General features: G+C 36.3%; 1 protein-coding gene across 9 annotated transcripts in view; it reads right to left on the bottom strand.

Moving 5' to 3' along the window:
- Positions 1-15,401, bottom strand: part of CACNA2D1 (calcium voltage-gated channel auxiliary subunit alpha2delta 1) — a 509,130-nt gene that overhangs the window by 192,476 nt on the left and 301,253 nt on the right. For all 9 annotated transcript variants that reach the window (XM_043871926.1, XM_043871918.1, XM_043871920.1 and 6 more), the window contains exon 5: positions 1,870-1,911. In XM_043871926.1, coding sequence (XP_043727861.1) covers positions 1,870-1,911 — 42 coding nt within the window. The remainder of the gene's footprint in view (positions 1-1,869; positions 1,912-15,401) is intronic.

The raw sequence follows: 15,401 nt of genomic DNA, 5'->3' as shown, positions 1-15,401 counted from the left end.
CATCTACTCTTATTCTACACACCCTACCCTGCCTTCAAGACCTTTCCTTAAATGTTGGTGTGCTGAGGATTCTATCCCTGTGTTATGTTAAGGCAATTCTAATTATTCTTCATGTGTGTAGATGTGTGATATAGACAGAGAATAAGACAACGAGAGTGGAATTGGGGCAAGCTGGAGAATGTATGACATCCAAAGGCAAACTCCTTGGCTTTTGTGTAAGCACTTCAAAATATTTCTACAGCTAAGTCTGGCCTACCTATTTTCTACAGCTTCACATTACTGGCAAGATTTCAGAAAGAGAAAGATAAATACCATATTCTAATGCATATATACAGAATCTAGAAAAATGGTACTCAAGAATTTATTTACAGGGCAACAATGGAGAAACAGCCATAGAGAATAGGCTTATGGACATGGGGAGGGGGGAGGAGAGGGTGAGAGGTATGGAAAGAGTAACACAGACACTTACATTACCATGTATAAATAGATAACCTACAGGAATTTGCTGAATGGCTCAGGAAACTCAAACAGGGGCTCTGTGTCAACCTAGAGGGGTGGGCTGGGGAGGGAGATGGGAGGGAGGTTCAAAAGGAAGGGATATATGTATACCTATGATTCACGTTGAGGTTTGACGGAAAACACAAAATTCTGTAAAGCAATTATCCCTCAATAAAAAATAAATTAGTTAAAAAAATAAAGACTGTATTTCTATTGCAGAAAACATTTTGGTCACAGTGATCAATACATATGCATTAAGAACTAAATAATACTAAATACAGCACAAAATGTTATAATTATTTTACTATAAGTGAGAATTTTCTGCTCCATTCCAAGTTGAAGAATTTGACTATATTAATATAAGTTTATAGAAGTCACTCAATTGAAGGGGTAGATGTGGGCATTAACTTCAATATGCCAGGAAGAGCAAACTGAAGTTAAGTATAGAAACTACTAATTAACTCCCGACTACTATTCTCTCTACTCTCTCTCTGGTAATGGAACTTTGTATTTTATTTGCCTACATGCTTATGGGAAGGTGGGAGGAGGATGGGGAATTACATTGCACATCTTCTGGCAACTAGGTAACACTAGTAATGAAGTAGTAGACAACAGGTGCAGACAGATGCGTCTTCTGTAATTTCCGGAATATGACCTTCAGCGCCATCTGACTCCTTTCTCATGTACAGAATGCAAATATCATTTTGGATATTGCAGCATCCATTTTGGACCATAAAATAGAAAAGCTATTTTGAGGAGAGGAAAAAATCATGAGAGAAAGATTTGTAGGGCCTGGATTATAGAGAGTTGCTCTATTAGGCCTTGCACACAGAAAGTGCCATTAGAGAGGAATAATCTTTTGTTTTGCTTTAGCATTTTCAGTTTAGCATATTTCAGTCTCTCTGTAATAGCTAAACCAATATACCAATCATAAAACACAGTTCATTTTTATTCACCATCTAAGGGTCTACAAAAGCAATACTATTAACATATCTAAAGCACTTTAAACTACCCCAAAAAAGTTATAGTAAATTGTAAAATATATTATCTTACAATTCTTTACAAATTTTTAAAAATTTTACATGAAATGGGCCAACTCCAGCAAACCTGATGAAGTTAGCAGGATTTCAAGAATATGTAGAACTAAAATGAAATTTTTGGATCACAGAATTAACTGTAGCACATCTAAGATGAGAGAAAACCAATTTGAATTTAAATAGCTGTTAGTGCTTATAAGCAACTATGATTTTAAAGCTGGATGGAAACATGAATCCAACTAAATATACAACATGGTCAGCTTGTTAAGAAAGCCATTCACCCTAGTCTAGTTAAGTCTAGCATGCAATGTAATGTAAAACTTTTAATACTCACATCAAGATCATCCTTTGCATTGTAGTAGACAACTTCATTGCTCTATAAAAAAAGGAAAAAGGAATGCTTTATTGATTTGATTAAAAACATAAAAACATTGGATCAAATATTAAGTATATTTTATTCACATATGAAATAATAAGACCCACATAGTATTCCTTTTATGATATATTCCACAAAGACCCATAAATATTAGCCAATATTTTCTACAAGAACATATTAAAACACTATATCAGTGATATTAGAAAAGCACATCTTGCAATGGAGCGAAATACCTTAGTGCAAATCTGAGGTCAATTTGTCAAGAAAAAATTGAAAAATCCTTAACACAAATAATTTATACATAGACACACACTCTCTCTCTGTCTCTTTCACCTAAATCATGAAATGATAGATAGGATAATTCTAGACAACTGAATAACTGGCTTGTTAAAATTTGGCTAAAACCATGATGTTTAAAAATATATAAATCGTGTCGATATTATTCTTTGAAGAAAAGTGTAACTGCATGACATTAGCAGGAATTTCTTCAGGAAAATCAGATAAGGAATCAAGATTGTCTGTGAATTTAGACAGCAAAAATATCAGATTATCCAACACTCTTAATGGTCTCATATTCTACTAAAGTAGCAAATGAGTGTTAACTTTTCAAGAATGAATGTGTGTGGACATTTCTACTAGCTATCAATGTTGCTGAATATGTCATAAATATAAATTATGGACATAAATTGTGTTACAGAGGAAAAACGGAAAGGAAAGTGGATAAAACAACTATCAAGGAATTTTAAATTCTTGTTCTATCTACAAGGCTAGTTCTATGCAATTTAAAAATAATATGTATATACTGATTTGTTAAAAATTTCTTTTCCTGAACTGATTGAAGATGCGTGTTCTTCATCTTCTGTATGTCTTTTGTATTTTGAGTATCATGTAAAAGTGTACTTATCTCTGTCTCTTAAACATTTACAAACAAGGATAATCCAAAAGTTTATTAACAAAAACACAATTGATAAAATTTTGTTTAATTACTTGGGGAAAATAGAATAAATTAGTGCTTCTTAAAGTATGTTCTAAAGAAAATTACTAGTTCTTAAAGATGTAATAGATTTTTTATAGGCAAAACTATTCTACGGTCATGATTTCAGAATAAATGATAAAGTTAAAATTGTCTCTTTTCAGCAGTAATTCATACAGCTTCAGTATATGAATGCACATTATAATCTCCAAAAGAAGAGGAGATTGAGATCTTGTTTTGTTTTGATTTGGGTAGGGGCACAGATTCTGCCTATTTTTTGATTTGAGAAACATAATATGATAGTGAAGATTTATAAAATACAGATCTCTCTGAAGACCAAATAACCAACCAAACACTACATACATAAATATAAGAATATGTGATTTGTAATACTGAACGAAACTTGGGAGTTTTAATTTCATTTAGCATCATTAACATTTTTAAAACTACCATTTAATATTAGTTTTTTTAAAAAGAATAAGTAGCCAGAGAATTTCCACACACAAAAAACTTCTATGTCCTGGAACACTTATTACTGATAGCATTAGGTTTGTAACAAAGGAAAATACAAATCAGAACTCATCACATACATAAATCAAGAGAACCTCTGGAATTCTCCTGAGACTCAAATCCAATTACTAGTTTATTGATCCCTCATGGAACCCTGTAATTTATACTTAGGAGACAATTTTCAATTTAGATTGTGGATCCTATCAAAAGTTAAAACACTGAATAAGTTTACTTCATTTTAGATATTATGTTTGCCAACTGATTACTTATATTTACCAAATTGGAACATTTGGAAAACAAGGTAAAATAGTATTAAATTTCATGCAGTTCAGTAGCATCCTTTCAACACTCATTCACCACCTATTTGTAAATACACCTGTGCCAAGAAAGACACAAAGTGAATTAAAGATACCCACCTCTATTTTTAGGTAAAATAAAATGTTCAGATAACTATATAAAATAATTCATTTATTTAGGATTACACTTAGTCCATGGAACCAGAGTTAATGGACTACAATGATTACTTAAAATCTTTTCTTATGTGTGACACATGGTCACAGTAACAAAGAGAATTTATTTATTATATAAAAGATGAAGAGTATCACACACAGTGTTAGAAGAGGGTAAGGTGTGATAAAGAAACACTAGTTTTAACTCAAGCTAAGTATTTGACTCTATTAAGATAGACTGTGACTGAAGTTGAAATAAAAATTAAAATAGAGAAAAATCTTTTTGAGAATTTCAGTATTTTTCCTTTGTTACTATATTATACTTTATATAAAACCTCACTACTGCCCTTTCTTTTAGAAGCTCTATATTGCTGCTAAAATTGTTATTGAAAATGGGTATTGCTAACTGTATGTAACTTTTATGTATGGATTTACAGACAATTTTCTGAAAATCATCAGACATATAATGCCAAACCTGGCTTTTTTTTTTTTTTAATTTTTTTAAGCAAACTGAAAACAAAATGTATTAGGCATAAAGTAATACTGCATGCCAAACATCAGTACTTCTTGTGACTAGGTAGTTTATATTTCTACATTTAAGGAGCTCTTTCTTTATACAAAGCCCAAGTCTAACATGGTCAAAATATCAGTTCAGTTCAGTTCAGTAACTCAGTTGCAACTCTTGGCAACCTCATGGACTGCAGCATGCCGGGCCTCCCTGTCCATCACCAACGCCCAGAGTTTACCCAAACTCATGTCCATTGAGTCGGTGATGCCATCCAACCATCTCATCCTCTGTCGTCCCCTTCTCCTCCCACCTTCAATCTTTCCCAGCATCAGGGTCTTTTCAAAATAGCAAAAGGAGTGCGTCAAGGCTGTATTGTTTCCCTGTACTGTCACCCGCTTATTTAACTTATATGCAGATACGTCATGAGAAATGCTGGGCTGGATGAGGCACAAGCTGGGATCAAGAATGCCAGTCAAAATATAAATGCAAAGAAAAACAAGTGTGTCTTTTTTATATGACAACAACATATCTCGGAAGTACTTAATCAAACACATATGCTTAGACAGGCTATCGCATTTCAATAAGAGAACACAGACCTGAGTGGAATGTGCAACTGATTATGTCCACTGTATTAAAACAAAATTTCTTTTCTTCAATAGATGTGATATTGCTTTTGGCTCAGAAGCTTTTCTTTAACCTTTTTAAGTACACTTTCCTTTCTCAAACCTCAGACTCTGCATTGATAGCATGTACACTGCATTATTCCCTTATTTTATCTAACAGAAAAGCTAAATTGATCAACTTTAGTAAAGATAAATCACCATAGGGCATCAGGATTTGGGAAAACTGTAACTCTGTATTTAATCTGTCAACCTAGTCCACCTACATGGCAGCATGATGTTAAAATAAATGGCAAATATCCATGCGACCTTTAAATTATGTAACTATATAAAAACATTTTAGGTCACAATTCATCATAATTTCTTGTGGAAAATTGCAGTGATTTGCTTTAGTATGGCTTTTGTTTACATAATTTCAGAATTCTTTGATTCACAAATAATTTTGAATATAGACTTGAGATAAATCATAATTTTAATAATAATGATAATCCTAATTCTCTTTCATATCACATTCATTTAGAGTCATCTCTTCTGCCTCATAGAGGTACATATTAGCTCTGCTATTATATATATGTGTGTGTGTATATATAAATATATGTATATATATTTTCAGATGTGTGCAGCTACATTAAACTAAATCAGTCTGAAATCAAACCACATAAATCACTGAATCACCAGAATAAATCCAGAAACAATTTTTAGATGATTGGGTTAAAGGACAGTTTCCAGGAATAAAGGACAATTCACAATGAATCAGGCCTACTTCTATGCCCTGATGTTTACAGAGGGATAAATTTTGGTTAAAATGAACTCTATGCTAAAAGAAAATTAGGGAAAGATATTGCTTAAAAACAGCTAACAGTTAATGGTCTGTGTGGGGGAAACTGGAGGAGAGGCAGGAGTATCAGTCAGCTGAGTGCCCTTTGCCCTGCTTCTGGCTCCATCTCACCTAGACTTAGTACAGGAAGATTACTGAGTTCTCCTGACCAGGAGATGAAGCCACACACCCCACTCATTCAACAGCACTCTTCTGACATCACTCTGTGCTAAATGCCGGGGCAACAAAGATGTCGACTATTAACCCTGACCTAAGAGTCAAGTTCTGGCCCTCCTGATTCACATGTGACAAGATGTGGAGGCAATTGGGCCAGTTCCTTGAATCTGCTATAACTGAAGAATATCTCTTATCATACATGGATGGTATGACCACATAACACAAAACCTTCCTAGATAGTAAAACAGGTGACAGTGAAGAATTTCAGATATTGAAACATTCCTCCTCCTTTGATCAAGTCAAGCATGTGTGTTTGCACATGTGTGTGTATGGTCCTAAATCATTTGCCCATTCTATCACTCAAAATTCTTTCAGTCCCTTTTCCAGAAGGTACACAGTTATATCAGTATCATTTAAGACTGCAAAACTATAGCATATAAACTAATTATCGCTGGCACAGATTATAGAGTTGAGTCAATCTTCTTTCCCTGCTATCCTTCTAGCTGAACATTTTCATGCAAATTATTAAATAACATCATCTTAGAAGGAATTTTATACCCAAACACGGGGGATATCCGTGGATTTCAGTGCATTATGTGCAATCTGATAGCATTTAGCTAGCAAGAGCCTCAAACTAGATTCATAGATTACTTACACCTTTAGAGAGCTATTTTTCCTAATTTAAACACCACCAGATGACAGGAACAAATTGTTTCTGATTTTTAACCAAGTAGTTTAGTTATTTATTATCTCCTTGAAACAAATTTACCCAAATGGTTCATGCTAATACAATATTGCTGTTTACTGAAATTTAAAACATCCCCTAGCAAGCTGACAGATAAATGACTTTAGTGTCCCAGTGTCTACTGGGAGTCAAAAATTCAATCTGGACAAGACAGACCATTCCATCATAAAAACATACTGTGAATGACAGTACCTTGCATGCCACTTGCCTATAAAATGCAGCCTCTGATGAATAGTTCATGTTAAAAACCTGAACCATAAGCACAAAGCTTCAATCTGGGAATAATATGTTGCCAATGATAAGATTTAAGTGTTGGAACCAAAAATTAGGATTTTATAGCCAATATCTGAAATATATGACACATTTAAAACTCAAATAGATATTAACTTCCTCTCCAAGTTACTAATTTTATTTTCTGGCTTATACACTTGACTGTACATATGATCCACAGCATGAAAAATTTGGGGCAACTCTATTGCCTGCTAAATCACTTTAAAAAAAAAAACAACTCATTTTCATTTTATCTTTCTTTAGCTCCAAATATGAAGTCAACAGGATGAACATTAAGGGTGGGTGTGTGTATGGGGGGGTGTGTGTGTGTGTGTACTGTGCCCAGTTGTGTCTCTTTGTGACCCTATGGACTGTAGCCCACCAGGCTCCTCTCTGTCCAAGGGATTCTTCAGACAAGAATATTAGAACAGTTTGCCATTTCCTCCTCCAGGGGATCTTTCTGATCCAGGGACAGAATCCATTCCTCCTGCATCTCCTGCATTGCAGGCGGATTCTTTACCACTGAGCTACAAGGAAAGCCCAACATAAAGGATACTCTGTGTTACAAAGGAGTTGTGTTAATGATTCCTGCCAAACAAGATCCATACTGTTTAGTTCAAATCATTTAAATTTCAAATACTTTTTGATTAACATATCATAGTAACACTTTGACCTGGTAACCAGAACCAGCCTGCCAATGAAGCAGATATAAGAGACATGGGTTTGATTCCCTAGGTCAGGAAGAAACCCTGGAGGAGGGCTTAGCAACCCACTCGAATATTCTTGCCTGGAGAATCCCAGGGACAGAGAAGCCTGGTGGGCTACAGTCTATAAGGTCACAAAGAGTCCATCATGACTGGAGTGACTTCGCACACATGCATACAACCAGACACACCACTACTACTGACTGTGCCCAAATCAACCATGGTGCATGAGATGGGATAACCAGCAGCACTGATTATAGCACTGTGTGAATAAAACAACTTAGGAAGATGTTTTGGTGGCGGTTGGGGGGCGGGGTGGAGAGAGGCAGAATGTGTATGATTTTGTGTATCCTCGTGTGTGTTTGGGCGGTGGTGTGAACGTAAGTGAAGTTTCCAAAGATAGCTAAAAGTAGCTGAAGCACTAAAGACAGTGGTTCTTAAAAAAAAGGTTGTTTTTGTTTTTTTTATGCCATTATATCCGTTTAGGGTTTGGAATGATGAAAATGTTGTTTATGAAGAGAAAAAAAGAAAAACATGGGCACAGGTCCATTTACAGATCCATTCCCAGATCACTAGATTGAAAGCACGTGATTCACATTATGTGTAAGAGACAATAAAGAATTGACGTCAAGTGCGGAGCACAGTGCCTGTATGTCCCCCCCTACAAATTATCAGCTATTGTTTTACAAATTGAAACATAAAAGTCAGGAATATCCCTAGAATTTATCTATTAGCTTTATCTGGTAATTGCATATGAATTAAAGTAAATGTTTACAATTTTATGTTCTTAGATCACATACTATGTTTTGAGTCTATTTAACTCATGTAAAGTCCCTTCTTCAAAGATTCCATATAGCAGAATGGTATTACTGGCTGTTATTTTTATTTTTAATCTGATAAATGAGGGGATTTATAAGAAAGTGTGCAGTCCATGGGGTCAAAAGAGTCGGACACAACTGAGCTACTGAATAATAACAAGTCTACTACAAAGGGTAGTTGTTAGTTCTCAGACAGTCCTGAATATTCATTGGAAGGAATGATGCTGAAGCTCCAATAATTTGACCACCTGATGCGAAGAGTTGACTCACTGAAAAAGACCTTGATGCTGAGAAAGACTGAAGGCAAAAGAAGAAGAGGACAACAGAGGATGAGATGGTGGATGGCATCATCAACTCAATGTACACGAGTCTGAGCAAACTCCAGGAGATAATGAAGGACAGGAAAGCCTAGCCGGCTGGAGTTCATGGGTTGCAAAGAGTCAGACACAACTTAGCAACTGAACAATAACAATATGCAATCTGTCCATTTATTGTGTTCCTATGATCCAACCTTCTCTGTGATTCTAAGCATACTCTTTCTAACCCCACATCTTCTTTAAACATCCATCCTCATCTACTTCTGTCTAGAAAAACTCCAACTTTGTATTAAACCAACATTTGTTTGTTCATCCTAACACCTAAACTGTGGAATCTTGCCGGTAAAAATTATACATGCTGTCCTCACATCAAGAGAGTTGGTGGTTCTTTCTTTGAATAACTATAGTACACTTGTGGGTTTGCTTAGGTCTGTAATTTTTGTTTGTTTATTTTTCAGAAACTCTTCTATCTTTGGGAAACTGTTTCTTTCAATCATGTGATTCTGATAGCTGGCAAATCATACCATCCTATTTCTTTGACCACAGAAATTAACAGGTGCCTAAGTCTATCCAAAAATAGAATCTCATATCACTATTTCTTTTTCATAAAAATACAATTCCCTAAGAGTAGTTATGGCTGCAAATGCTGTAATGCTTAAAGCCTCAGTCTTTATGTGCTAGAGGCTACATCTATCTGTTGGCTTCTTAATTATAGTAAGTTTTTTTTTTCCCTTAAGGTTTTTAGAATGTGTTTTTTCACTCCTACAACTGATAGTACCAATACAAACACAATGTGCTTTTTTGTTCAAATTTCCTGTTCAAATTGCCTAACAGGCAATAGTATTGGCTTGAATTTTAATTTCTGTTGGTGGCCTTATGAGACTATAACTGTTCTAGAATGAACTCCCCTCTCCATGTCCTGGATGTGAGCCCCTCCTGCATCCAGAAAGGTACCATTCCTTCATCCTTTGTCTTTCCTGTGTGTCCATCTTCTCTTTAATTACATTCAGTGGTTTGCAAAGATTTATGGGATAAAAATCCAGAAGTCTTATGGCATAAAACTTCTTTTTTGGTCTAGCATTTAAAATTCTAGCAGAAGATTAAAACAAAAAATCGAAGCAGCCAAGAGATGAAAATTTTCTTAGCTCATACATAAAGAAAAACCATTAATATTTTTCAAACACTTATCTAATGAACTAAAGGTCAAAAATCTCTTAGTGTCAAGTTAATATTTTGTGAGAAGTAAATGAGTAAATAATAATTATCTTTCAAAGAAGGTTTACCGATTTCTTTATATCAAGTAACTAGCCTTTAGAAACTAGTTGCATGATACAACATGAAATGACTATATAAATTTTGATTATATGCTTGAATACCACAGTTTCTATAAAAGAGACAAAAGTAGCATACTATTGCTAAGATGCTGTTCAATGACTGTAATGAAGAAACAAATTGTTTAGTCCTTCTCTGAACTCTCAACATTCATTCGGAAGAATAAATATATATTGAGCTTTGTACACATCCCAAGTTCTATGCTAGAGGCCTAAGAACATGTGCTGTTTAGAGAACGTAATTGTTAAGATTAAATAGTGAGTAAGATACTGTCGATCTCAATTTTGTATATTCGAAAGCTAAGACTAACAGCAGTAAAACCCAGTCTAACAGAGGTCTTCTTATACCTAATTGAGTACTTATTCCTCCCTTGTCCTGCTATATGGGAATGCAGAATGATATACTTCTTAGGGACAGTGAGTCCTTTATATATGCAACATCCACCTTTTAATAGATTATTTAATAATCATTAAAGCACATTTAGCTATCTTATTTGTTCTTTTAACTTTGCTTTATCATTTGCTTTAAAATGTGAACGGAATTCAATACTAATTTCTTTAGCTTACTCGAAAAAACTAGAAACTAATTTTGGCCTTTTTTTTTTAAAGAAAGTTTGCTTCTATTTCTTTTACTAAGCACCATTTTACATTTATTTGTCAGGTAATTGCCATTAGATTGCATATTTGCAGTATAGTTTTAACTTGCTACTATGATGCTTGTAACTTGAAGTATTACTTAAGACCCGGCCTACTACATGAACAAATCAACAAGCATAGTCATCTAAGAGTCACCTAAGAAAAAGAGAATAACTTCAGGTGTCTTACTATGTTTAATGACCTAATTACAAGTATGTTCAAGTATTCATGCCCCAAGCAACACTTATTATGAGACTCATGAAACAACTGGAACTACACCCTAGATGAAAAAAACACATAATGTTCACCAAAGAAAATGTTCATTCAGTTCTGTTCAGTTCAGTCGCTCAGTCACGTCCAACTCTTTGCAACCCCATGGACTGCAGCACGCCATGCCTCCCTGTCCATCACCAACGCCCCGAGTTTACCCAAACACATGTCCATCGAGTCGGTGATGCAATCCAACCATCTCATTCTCTCTCGCCCCCTTCTCCTCCTGCCCTCAATCTTTCCCACCATCAGGGTCTTTTCAAATGAGTCAGCTCTTCGAATCAGGTGGTCAAAGTACTGGAGTTTCAGCTTCAGCATCAGTCCCTCCAATGAACACTCAGGACTGATTTCCTTTAGGATGGACTGGTTGGATCTCCTTGCAGTCGAAGGGACTCTCAAGAGTCTTCTCCAACACCACAGTTCGAAAGCATCAATTCTTTGGCACTCAGCTTTCTTTATAGTCCAACTCTCACATCCATACATGACTGCTGGAAAAACCATAGCCTTGATTAGACGGACTTTTGTTGGCAAAGTAATGTCTCTGCTTTATAATGTGCTTTCTAGGTAGGTCATAACTTTCCTTCAAAGGAGTAAGCATCTTTTAATTTCATGGCTGTAGTCACCATCTGCAGTGATTCTGGAGCTGCAAAAAACAAAATCTGTTACTGTTTCCATTGTTTCTCCATCTATTTGCCATGAAGTGATGGGACCAGATGCCATGATCTTATTTTTCTGAATGTGGAGCTTTAAACCAACTTTTTCACTCTCCTCTTTCACCTTCATCAAGAGGATCTTTAGTTCTTCTTCACTTTCTGCCATAAGGGTGGTGTCATCTGCATATCTGAGGTTATTGATATTTCTCTCAGCAATCATGATTCCAGCTAGTGCTTCCTCGAGCCCAGCGTTTCTCATGATGTACTCTGCATAGAAGTCAAATTAGCAGGGTGACAATATACAGTCTTGACATATTCCTTTTCCTATTTGGAACCAGTCTGCTGTTCCATGTGCAGGTCGAACTATTGCTTCCTGATCTGCATATAGGCTTCTCAATAGGCAGGTCAGATGGTCTGGTATTCCCATCTCTTTAAGAATTTTCCACAGTTTATTGTGATCCACACAGTCAAAGGCTTTGGCACAGTCAATAAAGCAGAAATACAGGTTTTTCTTGAACTCTCTTGCTTTTTCGATGATCCAGAGGATGCTGGCAATTTGATCTCCTTTCTAAAGCCAGCTTGTACATCTGGAAGTTCAGCTCACATGCTGTTCAAGCCTATCTTGGAGAATTTTGAGCATTACTTTCCTACCGTGTGAGATGAGTGCAAATGTACAGTAGTTTGAGCATTCTTTGGCATTGCTTTTCTTTGGGACTGGAATGAAAACTGAGCTTTTCCAGTCCTGTGGCCACTATTGAGTTTTCCAAATTTGCTGCAATATTGAGTGCAGCACTTTCACAGCATCATCTTTCAGGATTTGAAATACCTCAACTGGAATTCCATCACCTCCACTAACTTTGTTCATAATGATGCTTCCTAAGGCCCACTTGACTTCGCATTCCAGGATGTCTGGCTCTAGGTGAGTGATCACATCATCATGGTTATCTGGGTCGTGAAGATCTGTTTTGTACAGTTTTTCTGTGTATTCTTGGCACCTCTTCTTAATATCTTCTGCTTCTGTTAGGTCCACACCATTTCTGTCCTTGATTGTGCCCATCTTTGCATGAAATGGTCCCTTGGGTATTTCTAATTTAATTGACTAGATCTCTAGTCTTTCCCATTTTTTCGTTTTCCTCTATTACTTTGCTTTGATCACTGAGGAAGGCTTTCTTATCTCTCCTTGCTATTCTTTGGAAGTCTGCATTCAATTGGGAATATCTTTCCTTTTCTCCATTGCTTTTTGCTTCTCTTCTTTTCACAGCTATTTGTAAGGCCTCCTTAGACAGCCATTTTGCTTTTTTGCATTTCTTTTTCTTCTTTTTCTATGTAAATGTTCATTTCATCGACATAAGAAAATGCAGTGTTTTAAAGCAGGACTGTTAAGTTGTTTTGATTTAAGATAATGTTCTATTATGTGTATATTCAATACTACTGTCTGAAATGTATGAACTGTCACTGAACAGATAGATAATGGATAAGTGACTATCACAAGCTTATAACTAACTATTAGAAATTCTGGAGTAAAAATAACAACAAAATGCACATACCCATAAATGCTTGCACAAACATATGCACATACACTGCATCAGAGTATAGAAAAAGTATATAACTTCTAAAAAGCCTCAAATGAGTTAAAATAGAGATTAGTTTCCCTCTTATAAGAAATCAAGGTGGAATTCCAAGTGGACTGTGATTTCAGAGTTTCATGTTTTTGAACTTCCGAGGAAATCAATTCCTATTAAACATTAAGTGCAGCAACTTATTTCTTCATCTGGTAAATTTTAATAAGAATCTACCTGTAAGCTTTTTTAGTGTTCCAAAGGACATCAATAAATACATTATTTAAACTATAGGATAAAAGCCAAAGTAGAATATAATAAAATAAATGTTATTTTCATCTACCAAATATCCCAGGAAATTTAGACCAGAACTGAACAAACACATCTAAAATGCTGATGACTTAGTTTTAATTTCCTTTACTCTATGATTCTAATGAAGCCTGGGATATCATCAACTAAAACATTAAAATTTAATCTGCCAAAATATTGCAGTTTCTATACTTCTTCCTACTGATTTACACAATTCACAGATTTTCTTGACTCATGACCAAAGTTCACAGCACTTGATCTTAACAGCATATGATGTGCTAGCAATAGATACGTGTTAATTTTTCCAAAGGTAGTATTAAAGGAGGAAACTACAGAACAAGGCTCTATCTTGAAAGCAGGACTCCATCTTGGGCCGTACTGTGGACTTTGAGCTAGATGCCCAGTATTTATGGAAATGACATACCAACTGGAGAAGCAGACCCCCTGGATGGCAGAGCCCCAGGACTCAAACCTAGACTCTCTGACACCTAATGTGAAGTGAAGTGAAGTTGCTCAGTCATGTCCGACTCTTTGTGACTCCGTGGATTGTAGCCTACCAGGCTCCTCCATCATGGGATTGATTCTCCAGGCAAGAATACTGGATTGGGTTGCCATTTCCTTCTCCAGGGTATCTTCCCGACCCAGGGATCAAACCCATGTCTCCCACATTGGAGGCAGACGCTTTAACCTCTGAGCCACCAATGTCTCCTAAACAGAGGACTCACACTGAGACATACATAAATCCAGACAGACAGAGATCTTCTAGTTTTCCGCCTGAGATTTAAAATGTCCCGTTGAGCCCCTTTTTTTGGGGGGTGGGCAAGAATACCGGAGTGGTTGCCACTCCCTTCTCCAGGAGACCTTCCTGAGCCAGCGATCCAACCCAGGTCTCCTGCACTGCAGCCAGAACGCTTTACCGCCTGAGCTACCAGGGAAGTTTAAGAATACCCTAATTATCTGTGTAACCGAATAGAATCATTAATTCTATTATGCTTATTGGGGTATGACCACAGGCCTATTGGTAATTGTCCACTGCTAACTACCTAGGCTTAAGGCATATGAATCACAGGTTAACTCTGATTGTATCTTTCTTTTCCTTTGTTCAGACTAATTTCAGGGAATTTGGGGAGGTGGGTTTGGGCACGTACACTTAGAGTATGTAAGGTTTTCACAAAAACTGGTCCGGGTCCTTGGAGAGAAATTTGGGAGCAGACCAGAATGCGCTACCATTCCTAAGATTCTGGAATAAATTCTTTCCACACCTAAATTATAGCCAGGAATTTTTCTTTGTTGTGGACAACTTCCCAAGCTTTTCTAATTCAAATCAAAGTTAGGTATCCCTGTTAATGTTTCTCACAGCACCATCTGATATTTTTATCCTCTATAAATCAGGGAGAACAACAGTAGCTACCATACTGGGTATTGCATGGAATTAATGAGTGAAAATCTGATCCAAAGATCAGCTACAACCCTTTTTGCAGTCTGAGCCCTGTGAGGGGACAGTCTCCATCACTTTTGCACTCCACATGTGGCTGGAGGTCCATCACAGTTAGGTGCCTATGACCCTTGAACAAGCCTGTCCTCCTCTGCTCAATGATCTTTATCCTCTACAGACAAGGTCTTTAACAGAGGGTTCTAGCACTGTATGAGCAGACACTGAGACTTGTTTAATTAGGGAGGGGATCCCAGAAAATACTGCTAGGAAAGTGGGGAAGTGAGACATGGTGGTGGGGAAGTAAGACATGGTGGTAAAGCAATTCAAAACAAGGTGTGCTAGACAGCAGATAGCCAATCAAGTTCCTCCAAGAATGCTAGGATGCTCTC

This window comes from Cervus elaphus, chromosome 18 (assembly GCF_910594005.1).
Source record: "Cervus elaphus chromosome 18, mCerEla1.1, whole genome shotgun sequence".
Lineage (NCBI taxonomy): Eukaryota > Metazoa > Chordata > Mammalia > Artiodactyla > Cervidae > Cervus > Cervus elaphus.
Note: the sequence above shows the minus strand (reverse complement) of the source record. Positions and strands in the feature narration are given on the sequence as shown.